General features: G+C 40.8%; 1 protein-coding gene across 4 annotated transcripts in view; it reads right to left on the bottom strand.

The window, feature by feature from the left end:
* afap1l1 (actin filament associated protein 1 like 1) overlaps positions 1-20,494 on the bottom strand; it is a 164,709-nt gene that overhangs the window by 18,877 nt on the left and 125,338 nt on the right. For all 4 annotated transcript variants that reach the window (XM_033029615.1, XM_033029616.1, XM_033029614.1 and 1 more), the window contains 5 exons: positions 19,143-19,354; positions 17,130-17,275; positions 15,921-16,002; positions 4,613-4,724; positions 795-959 (listed from right to left, as the gene is read on the bottom strand). In XM_033029615.1, coding sequence (XP_032885506.1) covers positions 795-959; positions 4,613-4,724; positions 15,921-16,002; positions 17,130-17,275; positions 19,143-19,354 — 717 coding nt within the window. The remainder of the gene's footprint in view (positions 1-794; positions 960-4,612; positions 4,725-15,920; positions 16,003-17,129; positions 17,276-19,142; positions 19,355-20,494) is intronic.

Genomic DNA, 20,494 nt, shown 5'->3' with positions numbered 1-20,494 from the left:
CTTCTACTTTTTATCCCCTTCACCACAGGTCAATTTATTAAGTTATTGGAGACATACTGATTCATATTTTTCCTTTCTGTTGTATCAAGCTGCTACACTCTTGGAACAAAATGAAAACAAGAAAAACTGAAATTGTATGCAAATATTCTCTCAAGGTCAAATATGCTGTATGCATTAATTACACAGTGCCCTAATGTATTCATCATAACTTTGGCGTATAATTAAGTTTAATTGAAGCTAATTTATACCCAAATGTTTGATTCAATTGCAACATAGTGAGCCTATAAATACTCACTTTAAAAACAATGCAATATCCTTTTACGAATATCTATTTAAGGTGGCATAATGATGTAGGTGGTACTGCTGCTGCCTCATGGCACCAACAGCCCAGGGTTAATCCCGACCTTGGGTACAGTCGGGGTGGAGTTGACAAGTTCTCCCTGCGACTGTGTGGGTTTCGCCAAGATGTACAGATATCTTCCCACCTCCTAAAAGATAAACTAATTCCTATGTGAAGTGGTGACTGTAAATTGCCCTTAGTGTACATGAGTGGCAGAACAACCAAAGTGTAATTGATGGGTTTGTTGGAGAGCATAGGCTACCTGGATATACGTGTTGGGAAATGAGATTGAAGAGATTGCTTGTAGACACAATGGGCCAATGACCCCCTTCTCTTATGAGAGAAATAGTACAAAACTAAAACTGTAATTTTCTAAGTGAATTATTCCACCATCCATGTAACGTTGTGTAGGCTGCATAATTCCACATTTGATAAAGTAGATTTGAAGATATACCTATACATTCTTTCAGAGCTCTACGGAACTCTTTCTTCTCTTTTCGGAGTTGCGTCAGTTCTTTACGTATTGAATCCTTCTGACTCTCAAGTGATTCCTGTTCAGACAACCATTTCTTTGCATCTTCTTCGGCTCGAGTCTTCCCATATTTAGACTGATTCGCATCTGAGAAATAAGAATGGAATTACGCTACAGATGGGCCATCTGACCATTGATTTTGATTGATTGTGGACTGATTGTGAACTGATTTTGATTGTGATGTGCAATGCGTCTCTTAATTGCCAAGGACGGTGCACATACTTATAGTCTGATCATGGTCTAACTAACTGGCTGACTTTTTGGGAATTTTAGATAGGTGAGGGGAGGGGAGAGGGTGTACATCAACAGGAAAAGATTTTAGACAAATATAGAAAGAGAAATCTTGAAAGCCATGAATCGAGCATACTTAATTTAGCAGAGATACATTAACAAAATAGAAAAATAGGCAATAGAAAATAGACAATGGGCGCAGATGTAGGCCATTCAGCCCTTCGAGCCAGCACCGTCATTCAATGTGATCATGGCTGATCATCTAACAAATAGTAGCTAACAAATACAGTAAGTGAGCAATCTGATAGCCACAGTTTCAGTTAGTCACTGGAATATTTTACATTCTACAAAGCATCATATAAGCAAATTAATTCCTGTGTTTAGTGAATTATTAGCAAAATGGTTAGTAAGTAATAGGTAAGACGCATTCAATATTAATCAGTTGAATTCTCCAATGTGTTTTGCTTTAAAAACTTAAAAGAAATGACCAACATAAAATAATTTTGTCTTTAGTATTAACTAGAGACCCATCAATTCAACAAGATTCTTATCATTCACATGCAAAACAAATGTTTATGATGCTAATTTATCCCAAGTCATGTTGCAAATTACATGCAAGCATTTTATGTACAGTGAAATATTTTTCTTAAATTAATAATAGTTCCATTCATCTACGAATCTGATTTTAAATGATCTTGGAAAGTGAGAGAACGGTTTGAGGCTATTATTATTTATATTGCTAAGTTTAAGGGAAATCAAACATGCAAATTAATGAATTATTGATGAGCGGTTGTGCAGATTAATAATCAAGCATTTCCATTGACTCAGCTTCAAATTAAATGACTTTACCATTGCTATTGTTGTGGAAAGCAACAAATTATACCAGGTCTCTATTAGAGTAATCATAATATCTCATTTGACATATCACAGCTTTCAGAGGCTATAAATACAACATTAATTGAGCTGTTTGTTTACTCATGTTTTGCTTTAAATAGTTATTAACAAGCTTACAAAAGTGAAAATATCTTTTGTGCACTTGCATTGGCCCTTTGTATCCATTTTGATACTTTCTCTGTCAAGGGAGAAAATGTGTCCCAGAGATTTTGGAAGAGGATTTACCCCTGCATTGTATGGTTGCCCTTGAATTTCTGAGCACGGCGAATAGGTTCGGAATAGAACTCCTCTATGGCGAGCGAGCTCATCAGCTGTACGTGGAGCTGCCACTGTGCCACTGGTGTTAACACAGGTCCTGGTGTCAAACTACCTTTTAATCTCAGCACCTTGTCACCATGTGATGACGGCAGTGTGGCCACAGGAAATGAAAGTGGCTTGAGCACATCTGTGGGCTCAAATGTTTGAATCCTGCAGTAAACGCTGACTTTGTCTCAGTGACAGTTGGGACTGAGTGATGAGTGCAACCCCTATTCTGAGCTACCCTTTCATGTTTTCACAAATGGTTTTATTTATACCGAAACATTTTCTCCTATTTCTATAAGGATTTGCTTTTTTGACTATCTGGTAGCTCAGTTGATTCAGCTGTGAGTTTGGATTACCACAATACCCTCTGGTACATCCAAGGCGTATAAAATGAGTACTATATATCTTTTATGCGTAGAGAGAAGGCAGGAGACTTGCACAGTTCATAGTTCATGTTCATATGTGCTAGGAGCCGAATTAGGCTATTCGGCCCATCAACTCATTCAATCATGTCTGATCTATCTTTCCCTCTCAACCCTATTCTTCTGCGTTCACCCCATAACCCGTGATACCCTTACTAATCAAGAATCTGTCATTCTCCTTAATAATATCCACTGATTTGGCCTCCATAGCCATCTGTGGCAAATAATTCCGCAGATTCACCTCACTCTGAGTATCAACATTTCTTCTCATCTCTTTTCTAAAGTTAGGTATTTTTATTCTGAGACTATGGCCTCTGGTCTTAGCCCCTCCAACTAGTGGAAACGTCCTTTCCTCATTCACTCTTTCCAGGCCTGCCATGGGCATCCTCTGGCAGTGGAAGCAGGAATCAAAACAAGAAATAGAAAGGCAGCTTTTCCAAAGACCTGGCACAGGCACAATAGAGTGAATGGAACTCAGTAATGTGTAATTCTTCAATGCTATACCCAATAGAAGTTTATTTTCAAGTGTAGCTAAATAATTAGTTATATAAATCTAGAAATGAAAATCCTATTGGCCCACTACATATTGCAGCTCAGTCTGAGTAAACAAATAAACTATCCTAATTAACACTATTCTCTTGTAATAAATTGTATTTCCTGGTCCCAAAGGACTCGTCATGGTAATCAATCGAGGATCCATGCGAACAGCCTTATCTTTTCCTGAATGTATCTGTAATGATGATATTTAACTGCAGTGTTAAGGCACTGCCCTGAAATCTAGCCACAACCAGCAAGCAAAGTGTAGCTTTACCACCACCCGGAGAACATCAACATTCTTTGAATTGGAAGCTAAGCTCAGTGCCTCTCGAATCAGTGTCATTGCACTTGTGTTGCTATTTACAATTCTACTGTTGGTAATTTTGATTCTGCTAATTGATAGAAATTTAATTTACTTTTAATTTTATATTTTGAACTCTGCTGATGCAGGCCCATTATATTAAAAAGTCTCTATTAAAGGGACAGAGCAAACTTAAACTTCTGCCTTGACTCGAGCTAACATATGGATAATAATAAAGCAGTGACCGATAGGTTGTTGATTAGTAAGGGTGTCAAGGGTTACAGGGAGAAGTCAGGAGAATGGGGTTGAGAGGGAAAGATAGATCAGTCATGATTGAATGGCGGAGTAGACTCGATGGGCTGAAGAGCCTAATTATTCTCCTATGTCTTATGAACATTTACTTGAATACACCATAGTTTACTCTCTCTCCTAGTTTAGTTTAGAGATACAGTACGGAAACAAGCCCTTCGGCCCACCGAGTCCGCACCGACCAGCGATCCCCAAATATTAACACTATCCTACACACTACGAACAATTTACATTTATACAAAGCCAATTAACCTACAAGCCTGTACGTCTTTGGAGTGGGGGAAGAAATCGAAGATCTCGGAGAAAACCTACACGGTCATGGGGAGAACATTCAAACTCCGTACACACAGCACCTGTACTCAGGATCGAACCCGGGTCTCTGGTGCTGAAAGCTCTGTAAGGCAGCAACTCTACTGCTGCGCCACCGTGCCACCTTTTGGGCAGAAACAATCTCAAATAAAGTTGTTTAGCCCATTACAATGACTTTCTCATCTCAGTCTTGGTGATAGAGCCTTTTCCTGCTGAACCATCTATAATGTGGCACTCTTGGGCATCCAATAGGAATTCCTTCTATTAGGAACAACTTGCATAATGAAACAACAATCAAAATGAATTAACTCGCCTATTCAAACATTTAAGTAAAGAGTTGGTCGATATACAGAGTTACTTTTCCATACTTTTAATGAAGTCAAGATCCAATAAGATTTCAAGAGAATAAACAGAGAATAAAATTGTGTGCTTACTTGAAGCTTGACGTTTAATTTTGTTTTGCAAATTAGCTCTATCCGAGGCATCGTTTGATGTGGAAGCTTGGGGAATTATTTGTGAGATGGCAGGTTGCTTCTGTTCTTCAATCTGAATAAGACAAGACACAACTGTGAAGTACCAATCCCCTTGAGGCTGCAGATTTTAACATTTGGTGAGCATGGAGGCATTAGTGAGATCATTACAAATTTTCTTCATGTTTTGATCAGGATTCGTGCAATGTACCACCAAGAAGCATCAGAAGGTGACGTTCCAAATTACCTCCTTGGTGCAGCCTGACTGCCAGTGAGATCTGCGTGGAGCTTGCACATTCTTCCTGTGACCATGTGGGGTTGCCTAGGTGCTCCAGTGTCCTTCAACATCTCAAAAATGTACTAGTCAGTAGGCTAATTGACTACAGTAAAATGTCTCTTGTACAAATTGGGTTAGGATTGATGAATATGGAAAAGTGCACGGGCTATAGGGAAGTAAGTGGTGGAATGGGATTGCTGTGAGCCAGCATAAATTGGATGGGCTGAATGACTTCCCAGGACATTGTAAGAAATCAAAACAGGTAATTGGAGATGGTTTTGTCCATGTGGTGTCCCAGTGCGAACTGCTCTTCCTTTAAATTTTGTTTGCTTCTGATATTAACTGATATTAGAGGCAAATCATGGTAAGGAAGCCAAGTTATTTGAGGAGAGGGAGGGGAGGGCACTTTGTACCTTGATGCTCATGTGATCAAAAGGAAATTGCCACAGATACGCTCAGCAAGTCAGGTAGCATCTGTGGAAATAGAAACAGTTAATATTTCAAGTTGAACACTGTTTCTCTTTTCACAGGTGTTGCCTAACCTGCTAAGTGTTTCCAGCATTTTATTTTATTTTGGTATAGATTTCCTACATCTGCAGGTTTTTAATTTTCAAAAGAATTTTGCCATCTGGCTACTTTCATGGCTGTTCAAGCATCTGTAAAGCCTCAAAAAAGAGAGGTTAGAGTTATCAGTACAGTATCTAAATGCTAATCATCAGTTTCAAGAACAGATGCAGAAATTGGTCAGTCAAATATCTAAATAATGTGGTGCAGTAGTAGAGCTGATGCCTTACAGCACACCAGAGACCCAGGTTCCATCCTGAATATTGGTACTGTCTGTATGGAGTTTGTACATTCTCCCCGTGCCCTGCGTGGGATTTCGACGGGTGCTCCAGTTTCCTCCCACACTCCAAAGACGTACAGGTTTGTAGACTAATTGGCTTGGTAACATTGTAAATTGTCCCTAGTGTGTGTAGGATAGTGTTAGTGTATGGGGATCGCTGGTCGGCACGGGCTCGGTGTGCCGAAGGGCCTGTTTCCGTGCTGTATCTCTAAACTAAACTAAACAAAAATACCCTGCCACGAGTCACCGTTTACAAGAAGAGAAAGAAAACACAAGTACAATATGTTCCGATGCACCTGTGGGAGCTTGCCATGCACAAATTGGCTGCCATATTTCCTGCAATTATAATATTGGCTACATTTCTAAAATGCTGCTTTGGTTGGAAAGCATTTTGGAGTGTAATGAAATGCAATATAAAAACAAGTTTTCATTTCTTTCTGTTGGGAAATGTCTGTGTGGGCAAGCCGAGTAAATATCCATTTGTTGTATATTAACAGTTTTCAAAATACTTCCCATCTGGTTGAATATTTATGTCCACACACACTAGGATTCAAAAGTTAAAATAACGCAAAACATGATGCTTTTCAACTCAGATAAAGAAAACTCACTGTAGGGTACAGCAATATAGAGACATAGGTTTGACTTCTGTTTTTTCATTTAAGATATAGTCACATTGACAAGAAAATGGCTATTTTGGACAAAGTTTTAAGTAATTATTATGAACCTATTGTATATTACAGTGCCTGTTAGGCCTTTGGGACATTGCAAATTCAGGAACTCACTGAATACATGTAGGCTGGGGGTGGGAACTGTTGATCCCATGAGAATCAAGCCATCACACACAATTAAGAAAAACAAAGGCAAAGCAAGTTTTTGTGCCGGTGCACTGCAACAGGGGTTTCAGATTATAGGGGGAAAGGCATTGAAAGCAGCTGTTTACTTTGTAGCAAGGCTTAATTCCCACTACATTGTCCACCAACAATCCCCCCTTCCCTCCCCCGAACCCCTCCCACAGTCTAGGAAATGCTCTCTCGAGACAAAAGTGGGAAAAAACTTTGTTCCTGTGAAATTTTATAGGAGAGGCTTCTCAGATCAGAGGTAGACCTGTGGTGGTCATAAATTATATGTGACTCATAGGGAACTGGAGGCCTGCAGAGGTTAAATGGTCTGGCTTTATGTCACACCTGCCAATAACTTCCATGCTCACACTTTAAATTTGTTAGAAAAACACAACCGTTAAAGAGCGCTGTATAATGAATGGGGAAACGGATAAGTAGTGAAAACTGCCAATATCAGACCGGAAATAGAATCAAAGACTGATTGAGAATATAGAGTTTATCACCATGTAGTGTGATGATTTCTTGTGCAGTCACTGTCAAAACTGTTTAAATTCTATTTGTGAAATGATGACAACTTTTTTTATTCTTAGTCTCTTGTGGGTGGGGGGGGGGGGGGGGGGGGGGGGGGGTAGAGTTAGGGGAAATAATTTTACTCACCCCAGTATCGTCCCCACCCAATGAAAATAGCGTGCTGGAGATTAAAAATAATTTCTGTCCAATATCGGAACAAATCTTAACCCCTTTGCTCCATAACATTTTTTTTTCCTTCTCAATCTTTGAAGTTAGTCCATTCACCTGATATAAATGTTGTGGCCTGATGAGATTGTTGTCCCTTTTGTTTCCCCCATTGCCATACCAGTGTGGCCCTGGTGGGACCACACCTGGACTATTGTGTGCAGTTTTGGTCTCCTAGTTTGAGGAAGGATATTCTTGATATTGAGGGGTGCAGCGTAGGTTCACCATGTTATATCCTGGGATGGCGGGACCGACATGTGATGAAATAATGGATCAACTGGGCTTATATTCACTGGAATTTAGAAGGATGAAAGGGGATCATAGAAACATATAGAATTACTAAGGGATTGGACAGGCTTCCCATTTTGGGGGTGTCCAGAACCAGGGGTCACAGTTTAAGAATAAGGGGCAGGTCATTTAGGACTGAGATGAGGAAAAACCTTTACACCCAGAGAGTTGTGAATCTGTGGAATTCTCTGCTACAGAAGGCAGTGGAGGCCAATTCACTGGATGTATTCAAGAATGAGTTGGATATAGCTCTTAGGGCTAAAGGAATCAAGGGGTATGGGGGGAAGGCAGGAACGGGGTACTGATACTGGATGATCAGCCATGATCATATTGAATGGCGGTGCTGGCTTGAAGGGCGTCATGGCCTACTTCTGCACCTATTTTCTACGTTTCTGTTTCTATTCAGGGCAACATTTGAAAATGTAACACACAAATTCATTCAGAAAGAGAGCTGCATGAGAATGATGGAATCAAGTGATGCAATGGAAAACCCTCGCTGTAAAATATAGAAACTAAAGAAATAAATATGCTTGGCTTTCTTTCAAAGTTCTTTATTCCAATAGAAACGTGTTAAAATGCAAGAGTCGGCCAAGGTTTTCCTTTATTCACCCCCCGCATGGGCAAAAGCAGTATGGAAAACAATAGACTGCCAGTTTTTAATGGCCATTGTGTTGAGGTGCAGGATAGAATTTGTCAGTGGATAGTGGAGGAAACATCTGTTAAAGTTATCAGCAACAGATCACTTTCTCACTCACCAGCAAACTAAAGTGAAACTATTTCAAACTAAAGGGAAACTGTACTTACCGCAATGGGTGTGGGGATGACTGAGGCTCACGTTTACATTTCTTAAATGGCTTTGTAAGCTAAATTCAGTGGGAATTTGGATTAGGTCATATTGGGTCATATTAGGTGATATAGCTTGTTGATATCATATACAATTATAGTTTAGCTTGCAGTAGCTCCACAGAGACATTTGTGCGTGTGCATAAGAATCCTTGAGATGCCAATGCGACGCTAGAAAGAAACTCAAACTAATCCAATTGTTATATTGGTTATAAGACAATATATAGGAGCAGCTGTAGGCCAATCTGCCCCCTTGAGCCTACATCACTATTTGATAAGATCATAGCTCATCTGACTGATACTTAAACTCCAATGTAGAGTTTCGAGATATAGCATAGAAACAGGCCCTTCAGCCCACCGTTCTGCTTGAGTAGATAGCTTAACAACAATCTATCTACCATAATCTTATTTACAGACTTTACTTCCACTATCCTTTAAGGAAGAGAGTTGCAAATCTTAGCAATTCTCTTTTGAAAGAAAATATTTTGCCTCATCTATATATTACTAAAAGTCTGATCTTGACTACTTCCTGTGGTTCTATATATTGATTTTAGAAAAAACGTTGCCTGCTACGGCTGTGATTTTTGGCCATCTTACTTCGAGTCCCCCTCCGCTGCGCAGGACAAGAGGATTTTTCCCATTGATGAAAAATAAGAGAGTCATTATTGTTTAAAAAATGTTGCGATTCTCTCTCCTGAAGGCCACGCCCCTTCTGGAGGGACTATAAAACCCGGAAATGTTGAGTGCCTCAGTCAGTCTCTGCAAGATAGGGAGCAAGAGGGTCACGTCTCTCAGTCTGAGCTGTGAATAACACTGAGCACATGTCTACTAAACTGTGAGTGGTTTTACTGACCTGTCAGTGCCCTTAATGTGGTTTGAAAATATAGTTTGGAAATGATAAAGCTGTGTTGCCTTTGGTTTGGAAATGCTAAAGCTGTGTTGCCTTTGGTTTGGAAATGCTAAAGCTGTCTTGCCTAATTAAAGTTGCCTGTCCTAATTAAAGTTGCCTTGCCTAATTAAAGTTGCCTTGCCTAATTAAATTTGCCTTGCCTTCTATATAATTAAAAGTCTAATCTTGACTTTTAGAAAAAACGCTACCACATACGGCTGTGATTTTTGGCCATCTTATTCAGAGTCCCCCTCCGCTCATCAGGTGCTGAGAACTTTTCCCATTGTTGAAAAGTAAAAGAGTTATTAGTGTCTAAAAAATGTTGAGATTCTCTCACCTGTCAATCATGCCATGAAGGCCATGCCCCTTCTGGTGGGAGGGGGGAGGGACAATAAAACCCAGAAGTGTGGGCGTGGCTCAGTCTCTGCAAGATGGAGGAGGGAGAGGTCTCGACTCGCTATCTTTAGTGGCCTTGCACCCTGCTTGAAGTGGTAAGAAACTGCACTTGAATTTGGTGGCCTTGCACCCTGCTTGAAATAGAATTTCAAGGAATAGCCGTGAGTCAACTGCCAGCCCACTAGCCTTGAGTGAGTGAGCTGCCAGCACAACAGGCTTGAGTGACTGAGCTGCCAGCCCAAGTATCCATTTGGCCCACAATGTCCATACTAGCCCTCTGGAAAGCCCCCCCACCCCCACCCCCACCCCTCCACTGGCCACCAATATTGGAATTGGTGAGAGGTAGAATATTGCGTTGGGGAACCAGCCCTCCCGTGTGATGCTGGTTAGCCTAGTTTCTTTCGAAATGGGAAACCTTTACTTTTAAACAGTGATCCCCTCCCTGATCTTGATTCTTGCACAACCAGAAGCATTTGGCCATCTTAGTGCATCGAACAGAAAAGAAGATTTTTATTTTTAAGTATGGGAGACTGAGTAATGTTGATGCTGAAAGAGAAGTAGGTATCGTTGCGCACAAGTCACTGAAACAAACATTCCGATGCAGCAAATGATTAGAAAATCAGATGATATGTTGCACGGAAACACAAGGAATTGCAGATGCTGGAATTTTGAGCAAAACACAAAGCGGTGGAGTAACTCAGTGGGTCAGGCAGGAATGTGGCGGGAATGGATAGGCGGTGGACCTTTATATTATGAGAAGGTTTGAGTTCAGGATAACAGATATCTTTTATCGAACGTTTGTGAGATTGTGTCTAGTTTTGGTCTCTTTACTTAAAGGATGTATTTGAATAGAGGAAGTTGATAGACTAATGATAGCAAAGGAGTGATTGAGCCGACTAGCTCTGGTCCCTCAAGAGTTCAGAAGAATAAAAGGAAATCTTATTGAAACTTGCAAAATTCTCACAAGGTTCAACAAACTGCCAACCCACAGCATCCTTGGCCGCTTCCAGGCTAGGATGCCAACGCCATCCCCGGCCTCACCTTCTCCTCGGCTGCTTCTAGGCAGAGCCTGGCGCTGCTGCCATCCTCACACTTTACTTGCAATCTGGCCGCCCAGGGGCCACAACCAATGACTTAGCCCAGTGGCTCAACTGGCGGCCCAGTTCCAGACCGAGAATCTGAAGAAGAGTCTCGACCCTAAAGGTCACCTTACCATGTTCTCCAGAGATGCTGCCTGAACTGCTGAGTTATTCCAGCACTTTGTGCTCTTTTGTGCATTAACCAGTATCTGCACTTCTTTGTTTCTCCAAATTGCACAATGATACTATTACTCGGTGATCTCTTACTCTGTTATAGCGGTCAATCATCCCCCCATGGTCTGTTTCAACAAGGGATTTCTGTATTTTGTGAGATTTATGTAATTGATTGATATGGCATTGAGGTAGAAGTTTATCCATGATCTTAACATAGAAATATAGAAAATAGGTGCAGGAGTAGGCCATTCGGCCCTTTGAGCCTACACCGCCATTCAATATGATCATGGCTGATCATCCAACTCAGTATCCTGTACCTGTCTTCTCTCCATACCCCCTGATACCTTTAGCCACAAGGGCCACATCTAACTCCCTCTTAAATATAGCGAATGATGGTAGACCAAGGATGAAGGGTCAAATGGTCTGCCCCTGCTTCTACTTATGTTCTTATCCTCTCTCGATCTTATGTTTCGATCAGGTTCCCTGTCCTTTTATTAAACTCCTTCACAAATCTATCCTATCCTATCTTTCATCATAAGACAACTGCCCAGTCTAGCTATTAGTTTGGTAAATCTTCTCTGATCTGCTCCCAATGCAGTAATATCCTTCTTTGAATAAGATGACTAATGTTGTTTCCTCCACTCCAGAAGAGGCTAAACCATTAATTATACAATGGACATATAACTCCTCTCTTTTGTGTTCAATTTTACTAGCAATAAACAATAGCATTGTTAATTGTCAAGAGAGAGCTAGATAGGGCTCTTAAAGATAGCGGAGTCAGGGGACATGGGGAGAAGGCAGGGACGGGGTACTGATTGGGGATGATCAGCCATGATCACATTGAATGGCAGTGCTGGCTCGAAGGGCCAAATGGCCTGCTCCTGCACCTATTGTCTATAATAGACATAAAAATCTGGACTAACTCAGCAGGACAGGCAGTATCTCTGGAGAGAAGGACTGAATTTTTACATGTCCTGCTGATTTACTCCAGAATTTTGTGTCTTGCTTCAGTGTAAACCAGCATCTGCAGTTCCTTCCTACATAATAGCACTGTTAGTTTTTCTAATTACATGCTGTAGCAACACACGGACTCATTGCGTATCATGTAATAGGATATCCAATCTTTTTGGATCTGAGCATTATAATTTCTCACCATTTAGATAAGATGTTTTTCTTGCTAAACTGAATAATTTCACATTTTCGCACATTTATAGTCCATTTGCTAAATCTTTGCTAACTCACGTAATTATTTTATATTGCTTTCGAGGTTTTATGACCTCTTCACGATTTAGTTACCTACTTATCTAGGCATCATCAATGAAATGAGCAGCCTTGCTTTTGGTGCCTTCATACAAATTATCTTATATCAATTGTAAAAAAAAGGCCTCAGCATTGATTTCACTTCTTGTATCTTGCCAATGAGAAACAAAATCCAAGTAATGCCTTTTAGCCAGCCTATCCATACCAAATGTTGCCTTTTACATTTTCTTCCATTTTCTGTAATAACCTTTGAGACACTTTATCAAGCTCTTTCTAGAAATGTGTACAATGCATCAACTGATTCTCTTTTATCCAGAGGGCTGACGGAAAAATTAATTTGTCAAAGGTGAGATTTTTATTCCCTTTCACAAAACTCTGATGACTTTGCTACCTTGATTTTTTTCTTTTGCACCCTGCTATAAAATCTTTAATTATGGCTTCCCAAATGAACAATTTAAATAATTTCATTGATTGATACCTCCACATGCTCCAAATTTTTTCTGGCTCCTATTTTATAGGTTAAGGTTTTAGTGTGTTACAAAGAGATGGATGAAATAGGTGTTGTTTGAAGTAGGTGTTGAGAATATATAAACGCCCATTACGGAATAATCCAACAGTTAAAATTAGATTTAAACAAAGTTCGTCAGGAAGGTTTCAAGTTCAACAGAGTAGTCACATCACTCTTTCATTCAGTCACGTGTGGTTTTAAACTGTTAGAATTTTAATTTCCAACATGAGGTTAATTTTCACTCAAACAGAGGAGTCAAGGAAAGAGTGGTCATGTCACAGCTCTGTTTCCACCAATCTTTCCACCACTATGCACAAGAAGCATAAGAACCGCAAGACGCCATTGTATGGAGATGCCGAGAAATGTGTTCAGCTCTGGCTGAACAATTTCTAATCTTGTGATGTGGACTCGATAAGATGACTCAAACAGAGACAAGCTAACTTCAATGCACTTCCTACGGTTTTTTAATGGCCAGTTGTGATTGAATGGTGTGTCATTTATATCAATGAAATTAGTCTTTAAAAAGGATTAAAAATTCAGCTCCATATAATATCAGTAACTGATCATTATTAATCTGTCAACTATATAAAGTTTACCTTTGCCATTAGAGTCAACTGCTGGTGCAGAGTTCCCTGCATTCATTTCTGGGAACAGTACTACATATGTTGCCAGCAACTTCCTCTAAGAACATAAGACCTGATGCACCTGCAGCTCCAATATTCTGCGTCAATTAAAAAAAAGCCGCACTCAGTTCAGTAACTTCCTGTTGCCTATACAGTTTTGCCATCTGGAACAATGCTCTTTTGATGTGGAGACTTAAATGAAAAATTAAATATCCTGTTCTGAACTAGAATTACTGAACCTTGCACGAGACTCAATTAGAAGTTTTCAAAACTTATGCCAACAAAATTAGTTATTTGTCCTGGATCAACTCACTATGAATGTACCCCTTGTTAAATGGTTTAAGGTAAAAAATCCCCAAAACTTGACAAACTCTCATGGAAAGCAGATGTACCTCAATACATCATTGAGCACTTGTTATTTTGTAACTAGGGCCTGTCCCACTTGGTGACTTTTTTCGGCAACTGCCGGCATCTTTAACTGACGTATTAGGTTACTGAAAAATTTGCGGCGTGACGCGGTGTGATGATGTATTGACGCGCGGTGTCTTTTCAAGTGTCACGACATTTTTTTCGTTCCCGCTGGATTTTGAAATGTTCAAAATCTTTTGGCGACACTGATATGACGCCGGCAGTCACCGAAAAAATCGCCAAGTGGGACAGGCCCTTAAGCTGTGATCGTGAATTTACAAAACAGCACAAAACAAGTGTTTAACTGCAATCCTGTCTGGGGCACTAATATTATATTAGTGTTATATTATATAATAGGGTGAAGCCATCACTATGCTTGCCAGATGTGGTCAGTGAGAGACCTGCATCATTTTGATGGCTTGACCCGATTTTGATAGTTTCTGCAATTCATTTGTGCTTGCCAATTTGGAAAGGAGGGATTTGCAGTGCCTCAAAGGAGGGCAAAATTGAAGGGAGCTGGCGATTCAAACAGAAATAGCTTAGTTTACAAGAAAATCATTGAGATTAGACATGCCAGTGAGCAAGATTATGGGAGAGTGGAGCTCACTGTGAATTTAAGATAGTTTGTTTATATGGAGAGAAGCTTTCTTACAACAGAGAAAGAAGGAAACTGTGGGGTGGATGCAAGTGTTGTTGAAATGGAGACTAAAATTTGCTTATCGGAATCCGAAATTGAAGGATAGATGGTATATATTATTAAGGTAGGTGCTCAAGGTTAAGATTTGAGTGTACTTCAGCAAAGTGGCTGTATGAGATACAAATAGATAAAGAGCCTGATTTTTGTAGGTAACTAAGCAACAACCCTTTCTATTCATCTGATACTAATCATAATCAACTCAGGTGTTTGATTGAGTGGGCTGCCCACTGCAGGCACCTACAAGACATGAGTAACCAAAGTAAGAAACAGAAAGATAGAAAATCATTCATGTCTGAAAACGTGTTGAAATGCCACTGCATAGTTGGCTCTGGTTATGCTGCAGAATGGGTTTCCTCAGTAGAAATCACGCAGGTCCTTGTGTGCATAAACAATGTGATTTGCAGTGCATGTCCTTTCACAAGCCATCATGAGTTGTATATTTTTTTGTTCACTAATATACATTCATAAGTCACGTGTCCGCTAGCAAATAAAGCCAGGAGAGAGTGGCTGGACCCATTAATGCGCAATGCTCAGGTGCAACAGTTGCCATAAAATTGCTCAGCTTGTCAACTGCTTGCAAGAATGGTTTAGCAATCACAGGAGTGGAAATATTGAACGGAAATCTGTTGCAGCTCATGTGAAGCCAACCGATGTCTGTGCAGTAACTGCTGTGTGGCCAGCCTGTTTCAACATATGCATCTCTGTGCATAGATCTGAGTGATTGAACATTTCAACATGCCAAACATGCCTGAAAGGTCTTAAACATTTCACAACAGATTTTACATTACAATACAATCTTGTAGCACTTTAAAACAAAATCAAATATGAAGTAGAAAATAATGCATTATGTGAAATACATGGATTAGGAAATAAAGATGTGACTGAGGCAGACAGACAAAAGACACACAGAATAAACAGAATAAACAACTCTGGGTCTTTTGAAAATCCCCACTCTGACTTGCTTCTCAGCAAATGATAACTTATTTCACTTTACTGTAAAATTAAATTTCAAGGGCAGAGGATATTTGTTCATTTATCAGATCTTTTGAAACATTAACTTTTGAATACACTGAATCCATCCTTTACAGCCACTTTTAGTGGAGGGCTAGTTAGGCCTCAATATCATATCATTATATTCAGTTCTATGTGACATATTAGCAGCAACATTGTATCCTGTGGACGAGCAGGATATCTTTGACAGCAACTTCTAGATTTTTGCATTGACAGAAGTTGCAGTTCTTCAAAAGTTGTAGTCTGATTTATCTCATTATAATAGTGTAATCAGTTAGCTCCCAGCTCAAAAGTGCAGTGTAATATTAAAAAATAATCTGCTAAAAATGACACTCTGCATCATACAGCTGATTTATATTCAAATACTTCCTTAGAGTATTGTTTACCACTAAATACCTTACCTGTACTTTTTCATATGGTACGTCATCATATGTTCTGGAATCATGCTGATAAAGTGCTGAATTATATGAAGAGGTAGCCCACCTATATAATGTAACAAAACAAGTAAATTTACGAAACATAATCAAGATTCACTCAGAGGAACAAAGGCATAACAGTTAATTTTGATATCCAAAGGATAAGAATGATGAGAACATTTCTGCTTCTTATTACTATTGCATTGGTTTAGAATAGCCAGTTTATGTAAATAAGGCGGCATGGTGCATCAGTAGAACTGCTGCCTTATAGCGCCAGAAACCTGCGCTCGATCCTGACTGAGGGTGTTGCCTGTACAGAGTTTGTATGTTCACCCTGTGACCGAGTGGGTTTTGTAGATGTGCAGGTTTGTAGGTTAACTGGCCTCTCTAGGTCAAGAAGGAGGGAGTTCTCCCCTGACCTCAGGTCAGGTCGGGGGAGATCTCCCTGCCACGGGTACCATGTAATCCCGTGCTACCTGCTTCATGGTCGGATAGTCGGCGACTAAACCGTCTCCACCACCTCGTTTTCCATGTGAGGAGGGTGCTGTGGACCACCAGCAGGGCTAAAAACAAAACCTGTCAAAGGGCGGATGAACTTCTAGCAAGCCAACGGCCATCCACACTTCAGTAGAAATTGCGATCACTGTTGTACATAGCATTGTAAGGAATGATGATAAAGCACACACACCAAAATCCTATACTTCCTGCGGCAGAAGTCCGCAGGAACTGAAGGACAGAGATGTGTGGTGCGTCCGTCACCGTTCCCGTTGAAAACCAGCACTACTGCGTCACAAACGTTTTCAAAGATGATGAATGATGAATGGCCTCTCTAAATTGTCCCTAGTCTGTAGGATAGAACTAGCAGATGGGTGATTGCTGGCCGGCATGGACTCGGTGGGCTGAAGGGCCTATTTCCATGCTGTATCTCTAAACTAAATTAAAATATAGTTTACTAACACTCACAGTTTAAATCCACATATTGTAGTGTATAAAAGGGCACATTTATGAACTGATTTCCCAATGTGGTATTATTTTGATACAGTCATAAAAAGCTATCGCTAAGTGTTGAGAATTACTGCCCTCAATAAAAAATGTTTGTCAATTGTTGCCAATCGCCGCAAAACCTGCTAATAACAGCAACAGAACAGGCAGAAGTTTATTTTCAAATTTCTGCGTAATGGATTGAGTTCTCACCAGAAGGAATGTCTGACGGCATCCACAATGTTGGCTATTGTTTCCACATCAACATAATCATAATGCAGAGCCTCTGGCTTTGTGGTAGAGCCTGTCTCAGCAAGTAGCAGTCCCAGCCACCTACCCATCTCCTCAGAAGAGCTGGCCTGTACAAGCCAGAAGAGATGAAAAATGTGAACAACACTCCAGCATAAGTTACAAACTTGATAAAACAAAATGAATCATATTCTAGAATATCATTTGGAAACGTAATTCATATTTATCAACTGAAATACCAGTAGTTGATGCAAATTATTTCAAATTGATTTTATCTTTAATTTCACATTGGAAATTATTTTACATAATGGTCCTATCTTGATGGAGCTTTAAACCCCCGTCCCACGGTACGAGTTCATTCCAAGAGCTCTCCCGATTCGAATTCGGAGATTTACGGTAATGACCACTCGTCGGTACTCGGGGCTCTCGTAGACATTTTTCAACATGTTGAAAAATCTTCACGTCTTCCTGTGCTTACCGGCTGTTAGCGAGCCTTCCTGAGTACCTGCCATTAGCGTTACAAGTTGCTAAGAGACGTCCCCGAGCTCCGACATACCTGCCTCATTCATTCTCCGTGCTTACCCCGAGTTTGATTTTTTTTTCTAATCGGGAGAGCTCTTGGAATGAACTCGTACCGTGGGACAGAGCGATTAAATATTAATTTGGTTTATTGTCACATGTGACAAGGTACAGTCAGTGAAAAGCTTTTGTTGCATGCTAGATACATTTATAAAGATTTAAAATTGATTTACCACAAATAATTTCACATTTTCTACACCCTTTTATAATCATTTATATAAAATACATAGCATCAAAAGTGGAAACCTATTTGACCGTTGCTGTGTTGTAACATAGCTTTTGATTATGTAATCTTTGACATTAAGATTTATGCATTATTTGGGGGTTTTCTTATGGCTATTTAATGCTTTCTTTCTTCCTGAACCTATTGCCTGTTTGATGAGATATTTCATCTTGATGGGCATTGTTTAAGCATGGACCTTGATAGTCAGCATCAGAGGCCTCTTCAATCACAAATGTCCCTTCAAAGTCCAATAATAGACACTGTGTTGTACATCGTGGGTCTGTCAGTTTGCATTTTCTCATTTTTCCTTTTGTTTGGCATGGAAAACTAATACTGAGAGGCATTCTCTGAGGTCCTTGAAGTTATGAAGAGGATCAAATATAAAAGGATCATGAAATTGATGCACACCATTAAAGAGCACAACATTGTGTGGTGTGATAATGATGGTCTTGGCCATGCACATGACAAATCCGTGGCATATGGGGGGCAAGTACGAAGTGGGTTCAGTGATTGGGGATCTGGAGGAACTAGGAGAAGGATGGTATTTTAAGGGCTTATGGTGGCTGAAGATCAGAGCCCAGGAAGTAATACCTGGATATTGGTGCTTCATTAGGGCTTAAGGCAATGTTGGATATCAGGAGTTGGTGTTTAAAGTCCAAAGAGGTGGGGGGTCCACAGAGATCTGGATTTGGACTGGGTGGTGCCCAGAGATGGATGACTGAGGAGGGGTGGGGGTAGGCAATGGGCCTTCAGTGCATAGGAAGCATAGCTGACTTGATGGTGGCATTGTTGTTCACAATTGGGTCCTGAAGGGAATGATATTTCAATTGGAAATCGGCATAGGAATCTAGAATTCAGAATCTGAAGTCTGGGTGGAATAGCTAAAGATTGCATTCTGGTAGAGATAGGGTGGGGTCTTTGGTTCTTCTAGCATTTTATTTTAGTTCCAGTTTTCAGCCTCTTTTGTCTTCTCATCAAATCTAAAACCTACCTGGTCAGTGCAGGTCATCTGTCAGTGTGTCTGCCTCATGCTCAGTATACTAACTCACTGAGTCTATCACAGAGCAATTCATGTGAAGTTTCTGTTTTCCAGTGACCTGCACACCTCCCACACACACACACACACACTGTTTCTGAATTAAATAATAAATTGTAATTCCTAATAAATACTGCACCTCTAGAACACAAATGTCCTGTCCATTTCGAAGGATCCGGAAAGCGAAGGGATGCTTTGGTCCAAATCCTGGAACTACCTCACAATCCTGCAGCACAACGGACTTTACATGTGTGCGTAGATCTGTTCTGTCCTTGTGGAAGTACAGTGTGTTGACTTTCAGTCGGCACCAGCGTTCTCTCCAGTAGTTATTAACCATTACATTGAGGTAACCTGGAAAAGGGTTAAAGTCAGAAGGCATGAGTTAGGCTGCTGTAAATATTTTACATATAACATCAGTCTGAGCATAAGGGTATAATTATGCAGAGAAAGAGAGAGGCACATGTCCGGTGGGCGGCGCGACTCACGTCGCAGCGGCCTCTGCAGTCCGTCCGTCTTTTTATTATTTTTTGTCTCGTTGAATGTAGTTTTTATTATTTATTTTTTGTGTGTATGTGTGTGGGTATGTGTGTGGGGGGCGGGGGGTGGGGGAAACTTTTTAAAATCTATCCCCTGCACGGAGAACCCAACCTTTTCTCTGTCGGGTCTCCGTTGTAATTGGGGCCTAGCACCGTGGAGCGGCCTCCAGCAGGAACGACCTGGGGCTCCAGTCACGGAGCCTGCGGGCCTACGCACCATCGCGGAGCTGGCCGAGTTCGGAGCGGGAGGAGCGGTGGTGGCGCGCTGCTGTGACCCGACCCCGGGGATTCGGAGGCTTACCGCAGGTCTGGTGGACAGTGACACCGGGAGCCCGCGGGTCCCTGCTGGGAGACCGCTTTTCGGGGCTTCCGCAACGGTGACTTCACCCGCCCGAGTTGCGGGGTTGAAGAGTACCTGGAGCCGGGTCTTACATCATCGCCCGGCGTGGCTTGGAATGGCTGCGGGACTTTGCTAGCGCCCGCCGGGGGATCCAACAATAAGACCCGGAGTGTGGCCTTGTATCACCCGGCGCGGCGTTAATGGCCGCGGGACAATTACCATCGCCCGCCGGGGGCTTTGACTTTGACTCTGACATCGGGAGGGGAATGGGAAGTGCAAGGGAGAGATAAGTCTTTGCCTTCCATCACAGCGAGGAGGAGATGCGCTGTGATGGATGTTTGTGTAAATTGTGTTGTGTCTTGGTTCTTTTTTGTGTGTATGACTGTAGAAACAACATTTCGTTTGAACCTCAATGGGGTTCAAATGACAAATAAATTGTATTGTATTGTATTGTATTGTATTGTATTGTATTGTATTGTATTGCTATTGACATGTGTTGTATTGTATTGTATTGCTATTGTATTGTATTGTATTGTATTGTATTGTATTGTATTGTATTGTATTGTATTGCTATTGACATGTGTTGTGTGCAACCATACTCTACACTAAATTGCA

This window comes from Amblyraja radiata, chromosome 11 (assembly GCF_010909765.2).
Source record: "Amblyraja radiata isolate CabotCenter1 chromosome 11, sAmbRad1.1.pri, whole genome shotgun sequence".
Classification (NCBI taxonomy): domain Eukaryota; kingdom Metazoa; phylum Chordata; class Chondrichthyes; order Rajiformes; family Rajidae; genus Amblyraja; species Amblyraja radiata.
This window is presented reverse-complemented; position numbering and strand designations above follow the sequence as displayed.